The sequence below is a fragment of the Curcuma longa genome, chromosome 3 (genome assembly GCF_044706935.1).
Source record: "Curcuma longa cultivar G26 ecotype Majalengka, Jawa Barat chromosome 3, ITB_CL_G26_1.1, whole genome shotgun sequence".
Lineage (NCBI taxonomy): Eukaryota > Viridiplantae > Streptophyta > Magnoliopsida > Zingiberales > Zingiberaceae > Curcuma > Curcuma longa.
In genome coordinates, this window is record NC_133863.1 from 17,061,138 (window position 1) to 17,081,908 (window position 20,771).

Sequence of the window (20,771 nt, forward strand, 5' to 3'; positions counted from 1 at the left end):
TGTCATACTCTCTATGATGTCGTAGGTCTCATCCAGTCTCTTGTTCATTAAAGCTCCACTAGTTGCGGAGTCCAATAAGACTTTTGTTGTGTAATTGATTTCATTGTAGAATATGTAGATGATCAGTCACTTCTCCGGTCCGTGATGTGGGCATTGTTACAGAAGCCCCTTAAATTGGTCTCATGCCTTGAACAAAGATTCTCCATCTTTTTTGCATAAAACTTGTGGTTAGGTGTCATAGATGGGTTGTCTTGCTAAGAGAAAAATATTTGTTCGAGGAACTACTACTCTAATTGTTCCCATGTCATGATACTTCCCGTTGAAAGAGAATGCAGTCAAGCTCTTACCTTGTCCCTCAGAGCGAGGGAATAATCTTGATGGCATCTACAGAAACACCATTTAGCTTCAAAGTTTCATAAATTTCAAGAAATACTCTAAATGTAGATTTGTATCATCTGTAGGTGTGTCTCCAAATTGATATTGTTGTACTATGGAAAGTAGTGTTGACTTCAATTCAAAGTTCTTAGCATCTATCGGAGGTCTTATAATGGTCGATTTAAATCCTCTCGCACTCGGTGCTATGTAGTCTTTTATAGGCTTGTTCTCTCGTTAGCAGCCATGATGGGTATGGATTGTTCTTGCTCATATTCGAGTTGCTTTTGAAGATTTCTCCTTTTATGGAAGGTTCTTTCAATTTCAGGATTTAAATCTAGAATAATTCCCGATTTGTCCAACTTGGGCATAAAAGGAAAAAGGAAAAAAAATCAGAAAATAACAATAAAAAAATAAGGAAATAAAATAAAAGAAAAAAATTAATATAAAAGAAAAAATTAACCTTTTAGATTAATCAAATTACAAATAAAACAAATATTAACTAGTCCTCGGCAACAATGTTAAAAATTTAATGCGTGATTTTTGCAAGTGCGCGATCATCGTCAAATAGTAAAAATTATTATCCTCAGTGATCATGGAATTAACTACTAGTTTATGTGGAATAGAGATTATCTAAACAAATCAAAAAGAAAGAATTGTTGCGTGAGTGAGTGACCTAGTGAAAGTAGAATGAAAAGTTGTGAGAAAATCAGTTTAAGAGATAATTCTAAGATTTCGATTTAATCACAATGTATTGCTAACAATATAAATGTGAATTTCTCTTTTATCTCAATATTAGATTATTCTTGAAGGTGGTCTATCCTAAAATAACCGATGTTCTCTCTCAAGATGCACTGATGTATCTATTTTAATGCGGCTCCATTCTTGTGGTAATTGAATCAAAATAAACTCTTTGCGCTCTGTGATAGCCAATAATGTAATCAAAAGAGTTTGAACTAATTTTACAAACAAACCCTCAAGCTTGATTTTATAGATATGAGAATAGAGTTCACCTCCTAGTCTACCCCCTAATCCTTGATATTACATGTAAGTTTATGTGTTAGAACTTAGGTTAAGGTTCGCTTACTAGTCTATCCCAAAGAAATCCATTCTTTAGGGTATCTCTTTCGAGAATCCCTTGAAGCCCTAAATTGGTGCCCCCTTAATCTTTTATAGCTCCAAAAATTACAAAATCTTTAATGGACTTTCCTAAAATTCAAGGGCACCACCACATGCACGGGCGGGGTCAGCTGGTCAGGGCGTGGTTGCCTTGCAGAATGAGGTGAGTGGTTCGAAGGTCCAGGGTAGCATTTGCGAAGAGGGTAAGAGTCTCTGCCCTGGCGAAGCCAGGCCACCACGTCCTGGCCGGTCCCGCATTCACCGTGATTTACCTCCTCACAGATGGTCGTGGGTCCGACCGTATGGGGCCGCTAAGGTGGCGGATCCACCTTTTTTGCAGAAGTGTTAAGAAGCATGGTTAGGCTATGTGACCTTACAACTAGACATATGGTCTATCCTGACACTTTCATAATGACATTTAATTTAAAATGGCATTATAAATATTTTTTAACTACACTTATCAAAAACGATTACTTTTAAAAATAAAATATCATATTAGATGACAAACTTTATCAATGTCACCATATTATATAACACCCTAATAATCTAATTCCTACCGATCCTGTAGGATCAAAAGTGAGCGCTAGAGGGGGGTGAATAGCGTGTTTGTCACTTTTTCACGAATTCAAAAAACCTTCATAAAATCGAGTAAGTAAATAAACAACGAAACACAAAATGGACACGTTTATTTTACTTAGTTCACCACCACTGGCTGCTACTCCAAAACTCCATGGTCCTTGACCGTTTACGATGGACAATCCACTAAAAAACTCTTCTCTTTTAGAAAGAGTTTTGCCTTTTACAAAGTTTAGGATCGGTAAAGTTTTTACCGTCCTAATAAATTAAGTACAAATATAGGAAAAAATAAAATGTTTATCGACAATATGAAGTGGGAAGTATGCGAAGTTGTCGGTGTAGCTTTCCAGCATTACAACGACATCTTGGGTGCTTCAATCACACGCAAATTGGACGTCGAGGTAGCGTAGTTGTGTGCTTTAGGATTTTCCCTCGCAGCTGCTTTTATAGCCTAATCCAGTGTTTGGAATCCTGCTCCTCCAACTCGTGGAGCTGGCTTGCATCTTTAGGCACCTGTATCCTTTTTGGGTGTCTGGAATGCTGATGTGGAGGTTGCCGGATCAACTTTGACTCCGTCGCACCTTATCCATCTCCGGGGCGCCTGGAAGATGAGGTGTCCCGACCACTCTGGGACTCGCCACCTCATCTGCCTCGCTGGCCCAATCGGCTGACATCTGGGCGTTTGGATCCCTTCTGGGCGCCTGGACAGTCCGGTCGCCGGATCCAATAGGGGTTTAGAACACCAAGTTCTGGTCCCTTAATTTCTGCATCACAGAGTTAGTGCAAAACATATATAATAAAAATTTCGATAGTTTACTCAACTGTCTGATCTTGACTTTTAATTTTCAGTGAAATCCTAGGTCAGATCGACGCCTACTATTCCCTTTTAGGGAACGCGTCCTCACCTACTCCTCTCAAAAGAAATTACCTCTGCCAACCATCCGATCCTCCAGACCTAATTGGACTTTTGCTCAACATTCGATCTTCAACCCCAAGACTTTCCTCTGATGTCCAATCCTCGTTGACTCATCGCTCTACTAGACGTCCGATCCACTGACCCACCTAGACTTCCTGCCTGGTGCTTTGATCTGCCAAGTCTTCCTTCCCAGTCCTCTTGACTAGGACTTCTTTACCCAGTCCTCCTGACTAGGACTTCCTTGCCTAGCCTCCAACTAGGATTTTCCCTGTATGCTACCTGCACACTCATTTCAGCTCGTTAGTACACATCACAAGTTTAACTTGAACCTTTTGTCATGATCAAAATATCAATTCGATTATCTGGTGCTCCCTGCACCAACAGTAAAATACCAGAACTTCTAGGGATTTATTTGTAAATATCCCTAGTAGTAGGGGTTTATTTGTAAATAAACCTATTTAAGGGGTTAAATGGAATCTTTCTAAACCTAAGATAGATTAGATTAAGCCTATGGTTTAATTTAGGGTTAATTGGGTTAAATGGATGGGTTATTGGGTAGCCCAAATAGAGCCCAATTAGTTTTAGGGTTAATGGTTAGAGGCTTATTGGATCCGGTGGGAACCCGAAACCCGTTAAAAGGCTAAATCCTATAAGAAACAATAGTATTCGCGATTTCCACTCGTTCTCGCGACACCTCCTCCTCTTTTCTTCGCGCGAGTGGCTCTGTTCTTCTCCTTCATTCCCGATCGCACGAGCAGCCGACGCCGGTGGAGCTGGGGGATCGTCGTCGAGTGAAGGTTGATCCAAGCCACGTGGAAAGCTTCGGGTGATCGGGGATATGCGGCTGCTGGCTGGCGGTGATCTGCGGCGCAGAGCAAGGGGATCAGTCGGAGAAGAAGGAAGAAAAGGTATCCAAATTTCACGAGTTTAGGGTTTCTTGATTTGGATCTGTTTGGTTTCTTTGGATCTTGAATTCGGATGGGAATCTCAGCTCACGGATTTCGATCGTTGGAGGAGGCGATTCTTGGTTGTCGGTTGATTAGGGCTTGATCGGGCCGATCTAGGGTATGTTTTAGTTGAAGAAGAAGAGTATCATCTCTTTGATCCACGACCGAAACTCCATCAGTGAGTCCACACCGAGCCATCATTCTATACAGTACCCTGTTCATCGGTTGATTTGAAGAATCGAGCTGATCTGAGATTTGGATTCAAGGAGAGTTGTGATGTTGGATTTATTAGTTAGATCTAGAGCTGAATTAGTAATGCAATTGGTTAGATCTGGTCGTGAGCTAGGAATTTGATTGGATTGATCTGTATGTTATTGTTCTATTGATTCATAGGACTGGGAAATGGATTCTTGATCTGATCGGGCCATGGTTTCTGGGTTCGGTATCAAGCAAGAAGAAGAAAGGTAAGGGTTAATTTGGATTCCTGAATTTAAGGATCTTAAGGTTGTTGATTCGGTTTCAAGAGTTGAAACTAATTGGATCAGTTAACTCTTTAGAATTTTGATCTTGGATTGTTTTTCAAATCTATGATCAGATTCTTGATCAAGAGTTGAGATCTAGAATTGCTGGGGCATTATTATCTGATTGAGGTAAGACTTCCTTGTTACAATCGATCGATTGTGTAGTTGATTGATTCAAATAAAGGAATTACTATTTTATTGAATTTTAAATTTGCTATTGGATCTGTTGAAGTTGGGATTAGTCATGGATTAAATTGAATTGGGTTGCTGTGAACTCTATTAGGTTTAGATCTGACAGGATTGAGGTTATTATGTTAATTGGATTATACTAATTTTGCTTAGATGGAATTAGATTCAATTAATGGATCTAATTTGAATTTGGTGGAACAAATGGTAGTGTTGAGTAAGATGAATTAATAATTGGTTGGATCTGATTATAAAGGAATCAGATTAACAATTAGATTGATTGGTTAACTAAGGTTGAGCTTATCCCTTAGATTAGGTTATGGATAACCTAAATTTGGATCTAATTAACCACGATTAGTTTGGTTAGGTTAATGCCTATTAATCTAATATGGGTTAGCCTAGGGTTGATCGAATAGGAAGTTGATTATATTAATTGATTAATGACATTAATTAATTAATTAATTAATCCCTGTTAGTATTCACCTAAAGATTGGATTAGTCTAACCTAAGGTTGATTGATTAGCTTAGGTTTAATTAAACATGAGGTTAGTTGTATTGATCAATTCGATTAATACAACTAATTGATTGATTAGTTAAACCTTGTTAATATCAACCTAAGGGTTTGATTAGTCTAACCTGAGTTAGGTTAACAAAATTGAGTTAAACTAACCCTTAAAATATAACTTAGGGTTTATCTGATACATTCTGATATTTAGGATGTGATACTGTGTTTGCAGGTCCTTGATTGATTTTGAGACTTCGATATTATACGGGAGTATATTTTCTGGAGGTTCTTATTCGACATACGGTTACTAGGTGGATAGTCTACTGTATTTAGTCAATACAGTACTCTTCCTATTTACAATGCATGCTTCCTTTCATTTATAGTGATTAGGTTACTTATCATGCTCTTATACTTGTTATAGATTAGACGCTTTCAATACACATGTTTATCACATGCTTGATCGTATTTCTTTGACCTTATTATCAATTCTGTTTATACTCTTGATGTTTGAGATCATTGTTTATCCACGTTCATGATTACTGTCTCTACTTCAGTAGATTATCATCGTTTTGATACCTGTGATCAGTAGGGTTTTCATTAGTACCTATGCATGTTAATTAACACGGTGTTAATTAACAAGGTAGAGGATGATTATTCTGACTTGTTCATGTCATCATGACGCATGAGCTCGATTGTAAATCCTAATTGGGTGTATCGTGCCGGTTTTCATCCTCTTGTCGTGGTCAATTATGTGACTTTATGCATATGATAGTGGTGGAGATTAGAAGAAGAGCAAGCCTATGGTAGTGCATGACTCATAAGTAACTTGAGAAAGATCCACCGTTTACATGATTATGAGGATGAGCGACCACATTATTTATCCTGTGAGATCATTTTAGTCATCATTCTCAATTTATTTAGGGTGAATTGAAATTGCTATTTTGTTGATCCATGTATGAATTGAATTCTGGATTGCTTAGATTTCAAGGATTTAGCATTCTTATTTAACTTATTGTTGCAATTTTCTAATTTAATTGATATTGCTAGGGTGGAGAATAATGTAGATTAGTTTACTTTCACGGGTCGTGAAAGAATAAGTGTGGGGGATTTGATAACTGGCTATGTGACCGGATAAATTAGGGTTAGATTGGACCGATTTGGACCGCATTTCATATCATAAATAAAAACTTTGGGCTATTTCTTTATTTTAGGAGAATTTATAGTCTTTATTGCAATTGCATTAATTTATGAAAATTTATGGAGATTAATTGGTACCTTTAATTTTTGCAGGAAATTAGAGTGGAAATAATTAATTTCAGAGGTTCAAATTGAGAAAAATCAATTCTGGTTCGAGTGCGGGTTCAAATCAAATCAATTTGGCTCAACCATGTTCAATTTTTGATTCAATGTGGGTTCAATTTGAGTCCAATCCGGTCTGGATCAAATCAATCTGGCTCAATTGACCCAAATCCACTCAAATGGCTAAGCCCAAATAAACCAGCCCAACCTCAATCCAAACCACAACCGGCCCATCCAATTCAACAGCCCAGTACTGTGCAAACCCTAATTAAGCGGCTGGTTCAGCAGGGATTCAAGCGGTTCAAGCTTCGGTTCAACGAGGATAAAAGGGAAATGCCGGTTCACAAGCTCGCGGAGGCTCGGACGCGCAGCTAGGGTACTGTTCTTCCCTCATTAGCGATTTTTCTTCCCTTGTTCTTCGCCGTTTCTTCCTCTGTTTTCTTCATCGCCGAGCCTCCGCCCACCTCTCTTCCCCGATTTCTTGCTCAAAACTGGACGGCGCCGCCTCCCGAAGGTTTCTTTGTCGCCGAACCTCCGCCCCTTCACTACCGTTTGCTCTCCGTGGTCGTGAGTGACTTCTCCAACTGCGGACAGCCGACGGCAAGCCAGCTCCTCCGCGCCCTAGAAGCTCCGACGGTGGCCGGACCTGGTCTGTGATTTCAGCTGGGACTCCACACCGGTCCTCTGTCTGTGATTTCAGCAGAGAACCGCCGGTCGCTTCTTCAATCCCCGTCGTCACCGGATTAGCTCAAGGTAAGGGTTTCAATTGTGGTTTCTGACTTCGTTTGTGGATTCAGCAAGGAAGGAGCAGCGAATGAAGTCCAAGCCTTACCATGTTCAGAGGTTCAAATTGAGAAAAATCAATTCTGGTTCGAGTGCGGGTTCAAATCAAATCAATTTGGCTCAACCATATTCAATTTTTGATTCAATGTGGGTTCAATTTGAGTCCAATCCGGTCTGGATCAAATCAATCTGGCTCAATTGACCCAAATCCACTCAAATGGCTAAGCCCAAATAAACCAGCCCAACCTCAATCCAAACAACAGCCGGCCCATCCAATTCAACAACCCAGTACTGTGCAAACCCTAATTAAGTGGCCGGTTCAGCAGGGATTCAAGCGTTCAAGCTTTGGTTCAGCGAGGATAAAAGGGAAATGCCGGTTCACAAGCTCGCGGAGGCTCGGACGCGCAGCTAGGGTACTGTTCTCCCCTCATTAGCGATTTTTCTTCCCCTGTTTTTCGCCGTTTCTTCCTCTATTTTCTTCATCGCCGAGCCTCCGCCCACCTCTCTTCCCCGATTTCTTGCTCAAAACTGGACGGCGCCGCCTCCCGAAGGTTTCTTTGTCGCCGAACCTCCGCCCCTTCACTACCGTTTGCTCTCCGTGGTCGTGAGTGACTTCTCCAACTGCGGACAGCCGACGGCAAGCCAGCTCCTCCGCGCCCTAGAAGCTCCGACGGTGGCCGGACCTAGTCTGTGATTTCAGCTGGGACTCCACACCGGTCCTCTGTCTGTGATTTCAGCAGAGAACCGCCAGCCGCTTCTTCAATCCCCGCCGTCACCGGATTAGCTCAAGGTAAGGCAATTGTGGTTTATGACTTCGTCTGTGGATTCAGCAAGGAAGGAGCAGCGAATGAAGTCCAAGCCTTGTCAAAACCGACCGCCGCTCCCGATCATCACCCCGGCGAGTTCATTTCCACCGGCGCAAAGCTTCATCGGGTTGTTTGGCACCATTCAGTGATGAACCAAGGAATCCCCTCTCTCTAAACTCTAGCTGAATTTCCAATTTAGGTTCATCCGTTGTTAGATTAGTTTTTAGTTGTCCTTTTGTTTTCAAGTTTCCGTTGATCAAACCATCCCCATTTCAACTGTAAATAAGCACTGATTACTAATACTAATCGTTAACATTAAACCCTAACTCTGTTGTAATCCTAACCTTAACTCTAATATTAACCCCAATTTCTAAATCTAATCTTAACTCTGTTCTTTGGCATTGTATGGTTCAGTCTGATAGCAGGAAAGCATTTTGGGAATTTGGTTGGTTATTTCGGGTTTGAAGAATAGTTTCTGATGAAATTTTGTTCGAGGAATTAAATTTGGGTATCAATTGTTTGTTTGTTGAGGGATGCAATGTATGTTTGTTTGTTTAGGCATGATGTTGAAGATAACATGTTCTGATGTGTGGAATCAAGTTGTTCAATCTATTTTGATGATTGATTAGGAACAATATGTTAACCCAATAATATGTTATATGAAATGCTTAGGTTTGAATTGAATGCAATTGTATCAAATGATTCATTTTGGGTTGTATGACATAATGTTGGTGTTTGTTGTGATTGTGTGCCAAGTTGTAATCTGTATTGCATGTTGAGCATGGAATTACTTTGAATATCCTGTTGATGTTGAACTTGAGTTGTTGGGGAAAGTGGTAGCCGGTTATATGGCATGTATTGGTTGTGATCACATGTAAATAGTTGTTGTATACTAGATTCATGTATGAATACAGTAATGTGAATAAGTTATAAGTTGTGTGTAGATATGAATAAAACTTGTGGATTAAGAATTGTATATAGGAAATTGTGTATGCATGTGTAATTTAGTGTTCTTGGTTAATCATTTGTAAATAACCATGAAGTAGGATTGTAAGTATTGTAGATATGTGTTGTTGTATGATGTATGATGTATATAATGTATGTTGTATTAAAATTTATGTTGTATGTTGTAAGTGTTATGTTTAACTAGGTTTGTTAGCATTGTACATAAATGTGATTGTAGTGATTATTGTAGTTTAGCATGTGTGAATTCTTGTTTGATAATGTTGATATGTTGTTTAGATGTATATCGTTAGTGGATTGGTTTGTATAAGGTGAATGTATCATTGTGTAATAAATGTAGGTTTAGGAATGTAAACTTTGTATATTAGAATTCTTTTGTTAATTATAAATTTAATTGTGAATAAATGAAATTGCTTGTATTTAGGAATGAATAAAACTCAATAAATCCCCGCACCATATGTCTAGAATAACATGCAGTCATTGAGTCCGTGAGAGACGACCCGAACCTCCCTATACCACTTAAAATGATAATAAGAGGTTTGGTAAATAAATAAATAATTAATTTTGATGGGTATAAGTGACATTAAATAAGGGAAATGTAAATAATAATAAAATTTCTCATACAAAACACACAGCATCAATAGAAGTGATCAAAGTTGATGCAATAGGGTTGTGAATCTTATAAATTTACATATTAACTCTTATATTATTTAAATTCATAAATTCACCCTTACTGTTTTATCTTTATTAAAATATTACATCTTAAAGTCCTCCATTTGTCATTTCCATAGCCAATTTCAACATCATCATTATAGGCATTATCTTAATCATGCAAAAATTATATTATAATAACCAAATTATCAAACTTTATAACCATTAATGTCATCCTAAATTTACAAATCCATGCTTTAGATTTTGTGTTGATGATAGAAAAACTTACATGTCAATCTTTCAATTATGAAAAGACTACAACATGCATCATTAGCAAACTTAAGAATTTAATCCTTCTAATAACAAATATATTGTATCTTGATCCTCTAATCATTAAAATTTACAATTTTACTCTTGATATTTATAGAATATTACATATTTGACCCTATATTCTTTTAAATGTTTATTTCCCATAAAATTTTACAAAAAATCACCATGTTTGTATTCCCAACTTTCACCCTAAGTTATATATTTCATTTCACCGTTGTAAATTTTATCTGAAAAGACACTTTGCCCCCTCAAACTCATCACAATTTAATTATACAACCTAAATTAAATTTAAGCCCTCGATAATTTAAAGGTTTGCCTTCTAATATTAGATAAGAACTATAATCTTATCTATATCATTTTTAATATTTTTAATTACATTAAAAATCTTATTCTAAAAGTTGCAAAATTTTCAATTCTCTCCTAATTTTTTTCCTATGTTAAATACTCTTGCATACAATTACATTTTAAGCTTCATCTATTTTAAAATTATAATTTCACTATTGAAGTTTAAGTTTAACCCCAATAACAATCAAATATATGTGCAAATGTAATACAAGTTTTCAATTAGCACTTTGGCCAATATAATCTTATGATTTTATTTCCTAAAATTTTGTAATTCTGCATTTGATTTCTAGTAATTATCACTTTGCACCTTAGATTTTTAAATTAGATTCATTCTCTAAAATTTAGACATTGCCAATTTTTCTTCTACAAAGAAGATTTACTTTTCTCTGATGTTTTATTTTCATTTAACCTATAAAAAAATTTAACAATAATTTTAACCTATTTACAAAATATTTTACTTCACCCAAACAATTTTCATGAATTTTCATTTTGTCATTTCATCCCAAAATTTGACAAACAATATTCACCTCTCTAATTTTCAAGAAAAAACAAAAAAATTTATTTTAACTAGACATCAATTTGATAGGATATTGGTGAATAAAAAATTATATATAAAAAATTTATTTAAACATAATTTTCCAAGATGACCATGTAATTATAAAATCATCATGTCATCAAAAAACTTTCAAACTATATTAATTATTACAACCATGATTTAAAATTTCGACTCATATTGGAACGACATGATTTTGATACCGTATCATGTCGTGCTGATCTGATTTCAATTTTTTTAAATACAAAATATTTTATTAAAAAACCTAAATATTAAAAAAATACAAAAAAAATAAATTAAAAAAAAAAACACAACCTACGAGATTGTGGTGCCCCCGCGACCTGCGAGATCATGGCACCCCCACGACCCCGCGAAAATTGCTACGAGATCGCAATGGCCCGCAGTGCCGATGCTGGTACCGGTGTCGGACGACAAGTGGAACAGTAAATTTCGATCATGTCGTCCGACACGATACAATTTTAAACCTCGTTTATAACCATTTTTTCCAAAAAAAATGATTTAAAAGTCATTATATCACTATTCTATTAAACAAATTAATGATAATAATATTTTGTAGGACCAAACAAATTAAAATTAACATTAAGTTAGATTTTCTCTATTCAACTTCCAATGAATTAAAATGAGTTAAATAAAAAATTATAATTTTTAGTTATTCAATTAAATATTAATAGTATGTAAAAATAGATTAATTAACTGTAAATAAATATAAACATGACATCAATCAATTTTTATTATTGAATATATATTATTTTCTAAATAGTTTACGATTTTAATGTATTTTTTTAGTTTTTTATATTTATTATTATTTTAAAATTAATAAATAATATTGACACATTTAGGTGGGTGTTTTCCTAACTAGTGATTTGTGAAAGAACAAGATTCAAGTTGCACAAGACTCGAGAAATAAATACACAGCTTCCTAATATGACAAACTTAATGCATACAAAATTAAACTAACAATAAAAAAATTAGTGATAAATGTGACTGCATAATTAAATTGCAAATTAACAACTAATCAGAAGTATCAACAAAGAAGTACAAAACCACAAAATTCAATGTTCTTAGGAAGTTAATCCAGTAGGTGTCTAAGGACAGAACAAAACGGAAAGTTTTAAATGCTAAATAGAACATAAATAAGACAAGATGGTTAATCTTCTGAAAGTTCAGAAGGTAGGCAACTAATAATGTGGTAGAAAATACAATGGCTCATTGATAAATAGAACAATTTACAAATAAATTTTAAAGTTGAATGTTCACTGATCACAGTGCGCACTTAAAATAAATAAATAAATTTCTTCTTTTTCTCTAATCAGCAATGTTACAATTTAGTCCTTAAAGTTTTAAGTTTTCATATTTGTCTTTTTCATATGCACACCTTACTAATTAACAATATCACAAACTAAGCCTCTTAATTAACAATATCACAATTTGTTCCTCAAAGTTGTCTGTATTTTCATTTATTCTTATTTACTCCATACTAATTGATAATATTACAAATTGACCTTACAAATTCAGAATTCACATTTTTACCCTAAATTTGATTTTAGTGGAATTAAAATTACAAAATAATGCACCTCGTTTTATAATCTGAAATTGGACCACTAAAATATTAGTTTATTGCACATTTAATTTTTTTTAAATCATATTATTTTGCTTCTAATTATTTTTTAAAAATATGTATATATACTGTAAAATTACCAAAATACCACATAATATTTCCATTCTTTTATTAGTTAAATCCTCTAAATTATTAAATGATGAAAATATTAACAATGGCAATATGAGTGACAAGTGATAATAGTTAAAAGCCTTAAATATGTTTCTTTTGTCTCAAATATTCATAAGATAACCTCACACCACACCCATAAATATAACATAAATTCCTATTTAAAAAAGAAATAACAAAGTTAAATCCCTTCAAAAAGTTCTCTAAATTTAACTAGCTTATTACTAAATCAAGAAAAACTTTATTGTGTCTAAAAAACTTCTAATATTTTAGTTTTATTTTTTATTTTTTAAATTTTAAAAACATACTCTGGGACCCCAAAGACGACGACGCAGAAAAGCAAAAGAGGGGAACAAATTAACCAGGACCCAACGTGCCTAAAATCTCCTTTCCCCCTTGGAAAAATACGAATTCAACCGACGGGACCAAATTCATAGGGTTCCAAAAGGAAGATTAGACGACGACGGCGACAGCGATCATAAAAAGGGGAAACGCCAACAAGGAGCAACTACTCAAGAAGTAAACGGAGGTCGGTGTGGAGAGAGGGAGGAGCAGCGCACCTGGAAATGCTGGAGAACTCGTAGAGCTTCCCGGCTGGGGAGAACACGACGAGAGCGACCTCAGCGTCGCAAAGCACCGAAAGCTCGTGCGCCTTCTTGAACAGCCCGCTCCTCCTCTTGGAGAAGCGGACCTGGCGACTGGTCCGGTCCTCGATCCGCCGCAGCTCCACCTTGCCCCGCCGAGCCATCGCCTCGCCTCGCCGCTGAGGGGACGCCGACAGAAACCTAAGGCAGCTATGTGCGATAGCTGTCGGAGTGTGTGGTTAGGGAATCGCGTCGCCAACGGGCAAATTTAAGAAGAAAAAACGAAGTGATTGGCTGCCGACTCATTTACTCACCCGATTGGCCCCACCTGCCATCTCTTCACCGAGGCGAAGTGTGTGGTTAGGGAATCGCGTCGCCAACGGGCAAATTTAAGAAGACAAAACGAAGTGATTGGCTGCCGACTCCTTAACTCACCCGATTGGCCCCACCTGCCATCTCTTCACCGAGGCGAAGCGATCGCCTCTGGAACTCCTGGGCCGCGATGCAATTAAGCGCCCGACGGAAGTTACATGGTGTGTCAGTTGGACTTGGGGACATATGTGAGGATGATCTAGACCGTCCATCAACAGTATATCTCGATTAGGACGGAATATTCTATTAAAATCAAATTAAATTAATTAAAAATTAAATAAATTAATTTTTTAAATTAATCGAATTAAAATTTTAAATTAAATTTTCTGTGCATTTACAAAATTAATTCAATAGAATACCTCAAAATTATTTACATTCTTAAATATCATAAAATTAACTAAATTAATTACTTCAAATTAAATCACATTCTTACATCAAACCATGAACCATCTACAAGTTACAACTTTCAAAAATTTAACCACTACAAGTTCAAAATTAAGAATTACAAATTTTATAAAATATCAATTAAAATTTAGGAGATGATAAACATAATTTAACTTCCACATAAATTACATCGTAAACTAAAGATTAAAGATCATATTACAATTTTGATTCTTGCATGATATGGTAACATGAAGATTTTATTTTTGTCCTTGAAACTTCAACTTCTTATGATATACTTGTCCTTAAATGATCAAAAAGTAAAAGTTTGAGAAATAAGCAATTAGGAAAGAAAGATATTCCAATTTCTAAATAATGGAGATCAATTTAAATAAAATATAATATTTTAAACATACCATTGATTATGATCTCATTCATCCATGCATCGAGGTGTTGTCGAAGAATATGCCCCGGGGCATGACTAATTTGGTTAGTGCGGGGCAGATTTGCTGAAATGAACAAGGGTTGAATCTCAGCGAAACCAAGGCAATGCCCTCCCCTGTAGTGGCCAACTATAGTTTTCTGATTTATCTCCTCACAGATGATCATGGGACCGATCGTGTGGGGCCGTTGGAGTAACGGATTCCACATTTTTGCTGAAGTTGTCGAAGAAAATGAATCTATTATAATTGTTGAGAATTCTGACAATAAAAAGTTAAATAAATAAATATTTGATAAGTTTATAATTATAAATAAAAATTTAATTATTATTTTCTTAAAAAGGAAAAACTTATCGCTTTTAATTTTTTCCACATCTTCTAAAATTTCTTCAATGTCGATTGGTTTCAAACTTAACTGAAGTCAATCTTAAGTACAAATAAGACCTTCTACTACTCTAGGAGTCAATGAACTCCTAAAACAATTAAGTACCCGACCACCAGTACTAAAAGTAGATTATGAAACAACTGTTGATATGGAATAGTTATATATCATGAGCAATTTGAGTAAGTGTAGGAAATCTATGATAATTTTACTTTCATCATCCCAAAATGTCAAAAGCATCACAATACTCTTCAACTATTTCATTAAGATACTTGTCTAATTCTAACATATTGTCAACATTAAAAATTTGTGCCTTTTATTTCTTAAACTTCATAAATATTGATTGTCTTTTCAAATCTATTTGACTCATATTTTTTGAAGCATTGTCATTGCCAACTGATTTTGAAATAGATGAAACTCTTGAAGTATTACATTGAGGCTCCATTTTTTTCGATAATTCTTGTACAGTGTCCTTTATTATCTTTCCTACTCTTGCACCATTCTCATCCCCATATAATTCAATTAACATAAATTCTACGAAATCCAATTTATGCCTTGATCAAGCACCACCACAATATAAAACAACTTATTCATCTTCTCGATATCTCCAATACTTGTCAAATTTACTTTTCATTCTAATTCCCATGAATACACATCAAAATCATCACTTTCTTATCACTCCTTCAAGATGGTATGAATAGAACTAATCTCGTGTGCAAAAGTATTGGATGTGACATACAAAAATCTTAAAACTTTTAATGTTAACTCATAAAAAACTTGCAATAGAGATGTAAAAAGTTTAACATTATTCTAATCTGCATTTGTTAGCTTCCCATCAAATGTTTTCAATTCTCTTTTTGATTTACTATCTGATTCAAGTATCATCTTTCTATTTTTTAATCAAAACAACATGTCAATATGTATATTGAGGATCTAATTTAAAACATGGATCTTGTTCATCCAATCTATCAAAAGCTCTTTCAAATTTTTGAGCTATATTCAAGATCAAGAAAGTTGAATTTCATCTAGTTGGTACATCTAAGCATAATGAGTTTTTGCTTTCAATTTTTTCAATCTCTACACATTCTTTGAACTTGCTTAATGTAGAAGGAGATTGCTTAACATATTTAATTGCATTTCTAACTCTCTTCACAGATTGATTTATATCTTTTAAGCTATCAGCAACAATCAAATTTATTTTATGAGCTACACATCTCATATAAACATATTCTCCTTTTAAAATAGTGGAATCCCAATTAATCATCTTTTTTTTGAAATTAGTGATAACAATCATTTGAATTTGCATTATCAACTGTAATAGTAAAAATTTTATTAATTCCCTAACCACTCAAGCAATTTTCAATGGCTAAACTAATAGTCTCGCCTTTATGACTTGTAATTGGATAAAATTGAGAATTCTTTTCTGTAAATTCCAATTTGTATCAACAAAATGAGCTATTAGACATATAGTTAATTTTTTGAATCGATGTTGATGTATCAGTGGTCAAAGAAATTCTTTATGTTAAATCATGCAATAAATTTTTCAATTTTCCCTTTCAATTGTATATAATTCAACATAATCGTGTGCAACCATCCATTTTGAAGGAATTCAAAACTTCGAACATAACATGACCATAAATGCTTCAAATCCTTCTCTTTCCACAAATTTGAAAGAGAGTTCATCCATCATGGTCATTTTAGCTAATGCTTCTCTGGATGCATCTTGATTAAATTTTCAAAAAGTGAGACATACCTCACCCTCTCTTGAACTTAGTTATAAACTTACTGTGTTTGAATTGTTTCAACAATATGAGGTAATATGAAATCTCAAGTTTGTTGTTCTATTCTTATATGGATCATAAAAAAATTCTTTATCACAATATTTGCATTTGACTTTTATCTCTGATGCATCATTAGTAAACTTTATGAAATGATCTCATACTTCATTTCTTGGTTTCATTGCTTTTCTCTTGGTCACCTTTCCTTTAGAATCTATACTAGTTTTAATTCCTACTGAAGGGCCAATTTTAGATTGTGATACGAAACAACTATTATCAACATCCATATTTGATAAATTTTCTTACATTGATATCAGACAATTACTAATCACATATGCACAAATATCGTCCAACATATTGCAAGATGTTATAATACTATTCAAAATGTAATTGATTAAAATCTAAAATTGAAAGACAAATATGAAACTCAAATATCAGAATATCTAGACACTATTAAATACTTGAGTTAAACAAGAATTCATATGACTAGTAGAAGATCAATCCAAAGATTACTAACTTCAAAATATTGAGCATATTACAACTTTCATACTTACCCACATTGGTCAGCGATTGCTGGCTACTGTGGCGTGAGGATGAGAGGATGAGGGAACTTGGGAGGAATGAGCAAGAGACGGTGAGATAATAGAAGGAAAGGAGGGCTTAAGACGGCAGCAAGACCGACAGGAGAAGGGTGGGCTAAGCAGAGCAGACTAACGGCAGGTGCCAATGGCGAGGGCGGCGAGTGCGAGGGGGCTGGCAGCAAGAACGACGAGAGAGGATCAGGGTAGCGGAGATGCGAAGTAAGGAGTCCTAGGTTGAGTATCACGAGTGAGGAGCTGAGCGGACTGCAGATAGAGGATTTAGGGTTTACTTAGGTTAGCGATTTTATATTTAAGTCTGATTTGATTTAAAATTTCCGTTTTTTCAATTTAATCGAATAAGAAAGTTTAAAATCGAAATCAAACCAAATTAATTAAAATAATTAATTTTTTATAAAAAATTTAAAATTTTAAAATAATCAAATTAAAATTTTAAATTCAATTGATTTATTTGATTTAATCAAATTTTTACTCATCAAAATAGGTAGGTCAGTGGAGGCACCCACTGGATGGATTCCCACCATGCCCTATTTATTTACTTTATTTAAAAAGATAATTTTAGGAAAGATATATATTTTACTATTTAAACAAAAAATTTATTAAAAAGTAACTATTATATTAACACATGTAAAAAAAAATTCTTATCAATCTGTTTAATCTGACCATCTAATTGAACGGGTGTAATTGGCTGGATAAAATAATGATACAATAGTTTGCATGTAAAAGTATCTTATTTATTTAAAATTTAAAATGATCAATCAATTTTAATTAAAAATCATTAATGACCTTAAAAAGTTTAATTTTATTATAAATTTCTATATATAGCCTCCTAAATTTATCATAATAATTTTAATTTTAAAATCTTAATAAAAAATAAAGAAAATTAAAATTTATTAATGAAGATTAATAAAAAGTAAAAAACATATTTTTTTTATTTTTATATCTAATTACAAGAGAAAAAAGAAAAAGTGAAACAAAACTAATAAAAAAAGAAAAAAATTTTAAAACCATATGGAGCTATATCAGGTCAAAGTTGTTCCGCTTCAATGATGAAGATGAAGAGATTTGATTCAACTGGTTCCTTTCACTCCCTCCAATTTTATCATATTGAAAAACTCTTAACACGTGACCCTATTAGTATGAAAAAATTATTTAAAAAATTTAATTTTTATTAACTTGACACAATATCATATCTAAGAACAGACACATCTAATTCACGATAAGATAATATCAATAACTTCTTTTCACTCTCTTGATTTTCTAAAAGTATTTAAGTCACTAATAAATTTTGATCAAAATTCACAAGTTAAATCAATCCAATCCAATCCAAATCTCATAGGTTCATTCCACTCCCTAGAGTTTCACCATAACCCTAAACTCTTGACTCACAACCCCATTGATTTAGAGAAACTAATAAAAAAATTAATCTTCTTTACTTTTGATACAATGTCATATCTGAATTAAATATTAGTGCAATCGATCTCTAGTCAAGGATGACTAGGTTGATCAAAATCAAGTTAGCTTGAGTTGAGTTTTGATGTTTAATAAATATGTTTGTTTATGAGAGTGAGATGTTCAAGTGAAGGGAGATCAAGATTGTTAGAGAGGAAGATTGTCGGTATAATTGACCTTGGATCAGATTGACCAAGATTGACTTTGGATGTGGATGGTCAAGTGAAGAGTCAAGTAGATCAAATACTTAATAGTGGAAAAGTCCAAGTAGGATACAGTTAATCGAACACTTAGTAGTCGGAAGTCTAACAAGTAGTTAACATAAGTGGAGAAATCCAACTAGGTCACGATTGATCGGACACTTGATAGTTGAAAGTCCAACAGAGAGTTGATAAGAGCAAAATTCAAGTGGGTTATAGTAGACCAGAAACTTGGCATGAGAAATGAAGTGTAAGTGGGTCATAGAGCACCAAACACTTGACATGATGTAAATTCTAAGTGGGTCAATGTTGATCGAACACTTAGCAATGAAAGGAAGCCCAAATAGGTTAAGGAGGACCAGATGTTTGATAATAGTGAAATCCTAATAAATCAAGATTGATTGAATGCTAGACAATAGTGAAGTCCCATAAGTCAAGGTTGACTGGATGCTAGGCAATAGTGAAGTCCCACAAGTTAAGGTTGGATAGATGCTAGGTAATAGTGAAGTCCCGACAGGTAAGATTGACCTGATGATAGGTAATAGTGAAGTTCTAGCAGGTCAAGGTTGACTAGATGCTAAACAACTAGAAGTCATGGCAAGTCAAGATTGGTTGGATGTTGAAAAAAAACCTCGGTAGGTTAAGGTCAACCAAATATTAGGTAAGACGACAATTTAACTTTGGAAAGGCTGAAATCAAAAGTATCAGTCAACTATTAGATAGTAGCAATCGACTGATAACCCTCTCCGAATTTGAGGTTTGAGGGAGTTTAAGGAGGTTTGTTGCACGATCAGTTGATTGATGAGTTTATCAATTGATTGATAGACACATCAGTTAATTGATGAGTTTGAGCAATCAATTGATGACATTGTAGTAGTAAATAGATTGTTCGAAACTCGGTTGAATAACTTGATTGATGGGAATCAGTCGATTGATGTACAGTACTAGTTGATTATTGCCACTATTACAGCAAACAGAAGGTGTCTGTGTCGAGTTGGGGACTAGACTAATGCAATAACAGTCAATTAATAAATAGTAACAATCAACTGTTGGTGGTCAAAGTTGATTAGGTAGGAGCTATTCTGTAAGTGCAACAATTGAATTTAGTGGAGCAATTGACCGATGGCGACGAGCAATCGACTACTAGACAAAAATCAGTCATGACTTAAAGGCTATAAAAGAATGGTTTCAAGGAGGATTTCGGTGCTGGACCTTGAAGGTTTTGGAGGATAATGTTGCTACATTTTCAGACAATCCAAAGCGATCGAAAAAAGAGATTTGTGTACCTTATTATTTATTTTATATTTTATTTTCTCTATTGTATTTGGTTGTATTTGAGTTTTCTCATGTTGATGCAATCACCCTCTAAAGTTTTAATGTTTGATAATATATTTGTTTGTATGTCAAGGTTGACCGGATGCTTAGAAATAAGTAGGAAAGTCTAAGCACGTCAAAAGTGAATGGATCCTTAGTAGTTGGTGAGAAGTCCATATAGGTCAAGAGTGACCTAGGAAAGTGAGAAGACTAGACAAGTTAATGTTTACCTAGATAAGTGAGAAAGGGAAAAACCCAAGCAGGTCAAGGGTGACTGGATGTTTAGCAAAGAAAACCCCCTAGGGGAGTAAATCTTAGGTAATGGGAATACTAAGAGGAGTGAACTCTGAGTAAAAGAAAGCCCCTAGAGGAGTGAACCCTAGGTAGTAAGAAATCTCGGAGGAGTAAATTTTAAACAAGTAAACTTAATAAGTAAGATAGACTAAATACTAGGCTTGTTTATATGTTTATAATCCCTAATTGTAGGAAGCTGGATTAAGACTTAAGGATCCGAGTGATCGGAACATGTCCGTAAACAAAATCAAGTTTGAGTGACCTGAATTGGTTAGGGAGACCGATCCAAGTCCGAATGACCTGAACTGGTCCAAGCGACAATTGAAGTTGTGAACATGTATGGGGAGATGCTCTCT

At 34.7% G+C, this 20,771-nt stretch overlaps 1 protein-coding gene across 1 annotated transcript; it reads right to left on the bottom strand.

The window, feature by feature from the left end:
* Positions 1–122: 122 nt before the first annotated feature.
* On the bottom strand, positions 123–13,367 carry LOC141823795 (MADS-box transcription factor 51-like). The gene is made up of 3 exons (XM_074711027.1): positions 13,180–13,367; positions 348–384; positions 123–254 (listed from the first exon to the last, which is right to left on the bottom strand). The coding sequence occupies exons 1-3, from the start codon at positions 13,365–13,367 to the stop codon at positions 123–125; spliced, it is 357 nt and encodes a 118-aa protein (XP_074567128.1).
* Between the last annotated feature and the right edge of the window lie 7,404 nt (positions 13,368–20,771).